The sequence below is a fragment of the Lepidothrix coronata genome, unplaced genomic scaffold (genome assembly GCF_001604755.1).
Source record: "Lepidothrix coronata isolate B3197 unplaced genomic scaffold, Lepidothrix_coronata-1.0 Scaffold291, whole genome shotgun sequence".
NCBI classification, from domain to species: domain Eukaryota; kingdom Metazoa; phylum Chordata; class Aves; order Passeriformes; family Pipridae; genus Lepidothrix; species Lepidothrix coronata.
Window position 1 is genome coordinate 295,639 of NW_016690471.1, and position 6,268 is coordinate 301,906.

General features: G+C 58.9%; 1 protein-coding gene across 1 annotated transcript; it reads left to right on the top strand.

Annotated features, from left to right (window-relative positions):
- The first annotated feature begins 3,973 nt into the window (after positions 1 to 3,973).
- On the top strand, positions 3,974 to 5,699 carry HOXB13 (homeobox B13). The gene is made up of 2 exons (XM_017837088.1): positions 3,974 to 4,571; positions 5,437 to 5,699. The coding sequence occupies exons 1-2, from the start codon at positions 3,974 to 3,976 to the stop codon at positions 5,697 to 5,699; spliced, it is 861 nt and encodes a 286-aa protein (XP_017692577.1).
- Positions 5,700 to 6,268: the final 569 nt, after the last annotated feature.

Sequence of the window (6,268 nt, forward strand, 5' to 3'; positions counted from 1 at the left end):
CCTCCAGGCATCGGGGAGAGAAATATTCGCACCTACGTCCCCCGGGCTTCCGGGGCTGCCTGTGGGGTGGGAAAGGAGGGGCCGGTGGGGAAGGGAGAGGAAAAAAAAAAAAAAGAAAAAAAAAGAAATAAAAGATCAAAATGTTTGCCTTTATTTGGTTTTTTTTCTTCCTTCCCCGAAATATTGCCAGAATCAGAAACCAAAAAGCTGGGCTCCCTTCCAGACCCAGAATTCAATTTTCCAACAATTGATTATTTCCAAACGTGAAGACTTTAAGTAGTTCCAATATTTTTTTTCTCCCCCCACTTTCAAACTGCTTTGGGGTTTGAGGTTTGTTTTTTTTTTTTTTTCTCTCGTATTTTCTGACGATGGTTCGAATTCAATCGCTTTAAAAAAAAAGAAAAAAAAGGAAAAGAAAAAAATCACAGACTGTTAAAAAGTTATTCCACAGCTTTTCAAATTCCAGATGGTACAAATATTAAACGGATCCTATGGAGAATATAATAAAAGAATAGTTGCAAACTGATAAGAGCATTTGATAATTTTTCTCTCGGTCACTGAGAGAAGAACTGATGAAAGAATTCGGGGGGTTTATTTTAAAATAAACCAGTTCCTCTTGCTTTATCGTGACCTTAAATATTACCCTGAAATTTTCCCCGCAAAATCGTCAAAGAAGGAAAATCTTAATATCAGTTTAGAAGTCATATTTTAAACTATTCCCAAGGCAAAGCCTGCTCGGAATTTTCCGCACATGTTGTGCAGGAGACGGGCTGAAGGGAAGCGCAGTTTTAAAAGCGCGAGGCTTCGGTTTCGGAAGAAAACGGAATTTTCTCTAAATAAATGACCCGAAGTGCGTTTTTTGGGGGGGTGAAAAAGGTGAATTCTTCCCTGGGGCGGCATCCGCGGGGCCGGGACAAATCCCCACTCACCGGCCGGCCCGGGGACTCCTCGGGAAAGGGAATAAAATCCCATTTCCACAAACCGGCCTCATTTTTCGGGGTGTCCGCGCGCGCCGGCGGATCCCGCTCCTCCTCCGGCGCTGAAAAAGAAATAAATAGCAATAAATAATAAATAGGAATAAATAAATAAAAGGGAAAAGAAAGCGGCACAAACTCCCGGGGAAAGTCTCCAGCGGGTCTCTCTGCCCGCGGGTCCCGCTCCGGCCTCGAGCGGGGGCACCTCGGGGGCTTCTCCCCTCCAAACCCCCGCGGGATCCGGGCTCTGCCCGCCGGTTCCGGGCTCTGCCCCCGGTATCCGAGCTCTCCCTGCGGGATCCGGGCCCTCCCTGCGGGCTCCGGGTTCTCCCTGTGGGGTCGGGGCTCTCCCCCCGGGGTCCGGGCTCTCCCCCCGGGATCCGGGTTCTCCCTGCGGGGTCCGGACTCTTCCCCCGCGGGGTCCAGGCTCTCCCCCCGGGCTCCAAGCTCTCCCCATGGGGTCCAGGCTCTCCCTCCGGGCTCCGAGCTCTCCCTGCAGGGTCCAGGCTCTCCTCCCGGGATCCGGGCTCTCCCTGCAGGGTTCGGGCTCTCCTCCCGGGATCCGGGCTCTCCCTGCAGGGTCCGGGCTCTCCCTGCAGGGTCCAGGCTCTCCTCCCGGGATCCGGGCTCTCCCTGCAGGGTCCAGGCTCTCCTCCCGGGATCTGGGCTCTCCCTGCAGGGTCCAGGCTCTCCTCCCGGGATCTGGGCTCTCCCTGCAGNGGGCTCTCCCTGCAGGGTCCAGGCTCTCCTCCCGGGCTCCGGGCTCTCCCTGCAGGGTCCAGGCTCTCCTCCCGGGATCTGGGCTCCCCCCGTGGGGTCCGAGCTCTCCCCGCGGCCGGGGGGCTCCGGGGGGGCGGCGGGGACGGCGCTGCCCCGACGGTCGCGGCCGCGGCGAAGCCCCGGAGCCAACAGGCTTTTAACTTTCAACTTGGCCTTGACCTCCGCGTTCGGCCCGACCTTTCCGTGCGGGGAACAGGGTGAGACGCGTCGGCAAACAGCCGGGCCCCGGCGCCCCGGTTATGGGGCTGTTGGGAAGCAAATGGGGAGAGGGCAGGAGCTGGGGGGGAGAGGGGGAGGGATAAAAAGGGCATCAAAGGAGTGCGGTCGTTAAACTGCGGAAAAGGGAAGAAAGAAGCTTTGAAATCGGGAAGGTGAAGGCTTGAAGAAATCGGGATTTTAAAATTTTATTTTTTTTTTTTCCTCCAGAAAAAGAAAATCGTGGAATGCGGGGGGAATCCGGGGATTTTTTTTTTAGGGGTCGGGGAGCGAAGGTGCAGCTTCGTGATGGGGTTGATTTCCCTCCCCGGGAGAGAGGCCGCGGTGCGGGAGCGGATCTCACCCGGCCAGCCCCGGGCAAAGCCCCCGCGGGCGCGGGGAGCTGGAAGGAGCCGCGTTTGGGGGTGCGAGGGGAGGGGGGCTGCCCCCAGTAGCCAAACGGGGCTTCTCCCCGCCCGGGCGAGCTTTGCCATCATCGTTTCTACCCCCTGTTTCTGCCGGGATTTCCGTCCCTCTGTGTCAAACCCTGTCGCGGCTCCTCTGGGTCGTTGCTCTGGTGGCCCAAAGACGTGGCAGAAGGAGGATTTTTATTGCCTTTTGACAGTCGGAAGGCAGAAATCTCTCGATTTCTTTGCGACGTTTGAGTTCCAGCTGCCTTCGGGGGGATTTCGGCAAAGCTTTCCTCAGACGAGGCCTTCGGGAGAAAACCAGGCAGAAAAAGGAGGAGAAACGTGTCCCTGTGTGTTCGTACCGTGTGCGCAGATGATTAAAAACCTGCACACCTGAATCATTCAACAGCACGCACTATTAAATGGTTACTGTATTTAAATGATTCTTGTGCTTACCCCAAACTTTTCCAGCCCGATGTGATCCCTCATCACCACGTCTGTCTGTCCTTCCCCTCCTCTGCTGTGTCTCCACCTGTCCAGTGCTCCTGAAACCCAAAGGGGCTTTCTGTGTTGTTTTCCCACCTCCCTTTTCCCAAATTTGGGACGCTTCCTGACCGGGATCCACACTAACCTGCAGCCCAGGATCACACCAGCACCGTGTGTGGCAATATCTGCGTGCGAGCAGAATGTTCCCCACCAACACCTTCACCGTTATTTTCTCGGGGTACCAGAGACCCTCTTTTCCCTCCATCCTTGCTTTTAGGGTCTCGAGGGCACGGCCCTCTCCCCGGCCATACAGAATTGGGGTTTTTGCAGCTCGAAGAGGGGCTCCCCGATGATGTGCGTGGGATAAAACCCCCCGAGCAAGGGAAGAACGGGGCTGGAGCCGAGGGGAGGCCCCATCCCCGGGGGTCCATCACTGCCCCACCATCTCCCACTTAGGCCGAGATGGGCCGCTGGGTCTGCTCGGGCTGTGCTGGGATTTTTGCGAGGGCAGAAGGCCCCGAACCTGCGTGGGAATGATCCACACAAAAAAAAAAAAAAGAAGAAAAAAAAAAAAAAGGTGGTTTAACCTGAACCCAGATTTTTCCACCGTGATTCTCTCTCTCCCCTTGCCCTCCCTCCCCTCGTTCTCCCCATTTCTCCACCTCTGCCTTTCCCCTTTTTTTTTTATTTTTTTTTTTCCAAGATGCAGCGCAGGAGGCGCTTCCCGTGTACCCGCCTGTCAAGTGCGGGGGGAAGGGGGGTCGTCTCCTCCTCCTCCTCCTCCTCCTCCTTCTCCTCCTCCTTCTCCTCCTCCTCCTCCTCCTTCTCTTGCAATAAAAGTATTTTCGCAATTTCTGCAGCCGGGGTTTATTGGGGCTGGAAGGTTGGGTGGTTTTTTTTTTCATTCTGTGCGGGGTTGGGTTTTTTTTCCCTCCTCTCCGTCCTTTTCCCCCGCGAGCAGCAGCCAATGAGGCAGCCCCCGCCCGTTGCGTCAGGGCAGCCCGGCGGGGAAAGGCAGCTCTCGGCAGCTCTCTCAGCCTTTTAAAAAGATCCGGGGACCCCCCTCGGGCAGTGCCCGGGTGCCGCCGAGCAGGCTCTCCCCATGCCCCGGCCCCCGCGCCGCCCCCCATGCAGCCCCCGGAGCCCCGGGGCCTCGAGGGGCTCCTGGCAGCCGGCGGCTTCGCAGGCGGCCAGGGCAGGGGGCTGCTGCCTCCTCCGCCCCCGGCCCTCGGCGGCCCTTCGCCTCCCCCCGGGGTGAACCCCGGCTACCCCGCGGAGGGCCCGCCCGAGCCCCCCAAGCCGTGCCCCGCCGCCCCGCCCGCCCCGCCGGGTCCCGCCGCCTCCGCGCCGCTGCCCTACGGATACTTCGGCAGCGGGTACTACTCGTGCCGCGTGGCCCGCAGCGCCCTGAAAGCCGGCCCGGCCCAGGGGCCCTTCCCCGCCGACAAATACCTGGAGCCCCCCGCGGGCAGCGAGGACTTCCAGAGCCGCCCCGCCGAGTTCGCCTTCTACCCCGGCTACGGGGCCCCGTACCAGCCCGTGGCCGGGTACCTGGACGTGTCGGTGGTGCCGGGGCTGGGCGGCCCCGGGGAGGCCCGGCACGAGACTCTGCTGCCCGTGGATGGGTATCACCAGCCCTGGGCCCTGGGCGGCGGCTGGAGCGGCCAAATGTGCTGCCCCAAGGAGCAGGGGCAGGCCGGGTACCTCCTGAAATCCGCCTTCGCAGGTAAAGTCCCCTCTTCTGGGGCTGGGAGAGGATGAAGGGGGGCCTGGGGGGGGCCGAAATGATCGCCGAGGGTTAAAATGATCTGTCGTGGGTTTGTTCGTGCCATCCAGGAACGCTCGCTCGAGAGCTGGACCAAATGAGGTCTCACAAAATTAGTTATTCTTTAGGTTATCACTGCCCTTTGCAACTCATGGCCCTGCGACAGGGAGGCAGATGATGTTATCGGGGTTCGGGTGACGATGATATCGGGGTTCAGATGGCGGTGTTCCCGAGGTACAGACGCTGAGATTACCGGGGTACAGCGGTGATATTATCCGCTTTCCGATGGTGACACTAGCCTGGTTCAGCCACGACCCGGGGCAGCCGCAGCCCACAAGCAGAGCTGGGATCCGGGGAGCTTAAAAGGGAACAGGGGGTGCACATGGCCCCCATATTTCAGGGTCGTGAAGGAGGGGGGGTCTTCCCATCGCCCGCACCCCGCCCGTGCCACTGAACCTTCCCCCGGCCCTGCTCGGCCGAGTAGAAACCGCGGTGTTAGCGCGGCTCTCACCCGCGTCGGGACTGTGCCAATACCTGGATTTCCTCATTAAAAAAAAAAAAAATTAAAAAATTTTTTTTTAAAAAAATCCCAACTTAGAAATTCAGGGAAGAAAAAAAAAATCTATAAATATCAATAGGGAGAATACAGAAATTAATGGTAGAACTGAAATATCTTTAAACATCATCGCTGCCGCGAGGCTGGAGGGAACAAACGGGAGGTGGGCAGGGAGAGAGGAAGGGAGGGTGCTGTGCGCGGGGAGGTGGGCGCAGGGGGGGTGCAGGGGGCGCGGGGACCCCACTGAGCCCCGTGTCTCCCCTCGCCCAGACTCCGCCGGGCAGTTGCCCCCCGACGGCTGCTCCTTCCGCCGGGGCCGCAAGAAGAGGGTCCCGTACAGCAAAGGGCAGCTGAAGGAGCTGGAGAAGGAGTACGCCAGCAGCAAGTTCATCACCCGCGACAAGAGGAGGAAGATCTCGGCCGCCACCAACCTCACGGAGCGACAAATCACCATCTGGTTCCAGAACAGGCGGGTGAAGGAGAAAAAAGTCGTGGCCAAAATCAAAAGCGGCACCGGCGGGGGCACCCCGTGAGGACGCGGCCACCGCCGAGCCCCCGAGGGGTCCCCGTCCACCCCCGAGGGGTCCCCGTCCATCCCCCGCCACCCCCGGGGGGCTCCGGCAGCGGCGGGGCAGCAGAGCCGGCCCCGGCCGGGGCAGCGCAGGGGGCGGGCATCGCTTCGAGGGGTGAGACCCCCCCGGAGGAGGGAGATGCCCCCTCCCTGCGGGCAGAGCGCCCTGGACTGTTTGCTCTCCCCTCACCGCGCCGCGCTCCCACCGCTGCGGTTCGAACGGTGCCCTCGGAGCGTAAAAATATCGACGGAAAACTGCCCTGATTGCGTTAATTAACCCCAACACGCAGCTCCCGGAGTGCGGCGGGAGAGGAGTTGTCCGGGGATGGAGGGAGGGAGGGAGGGAGGGGGGAACACGGAGAATTTGGTCTTTAGAAAAGAAAATCCGTCCCTAAAAAAAAAAGAAAAAAATATAATCTCCTTAATTCAGGCAGAAGTATCAAAATGAGCTTGTGAGGGAGAATAAATAAATAAATCCGGGTGTGTGGCAGCGAAACGCACCTGAACTATTTGCATAAAGGTGAATGTACA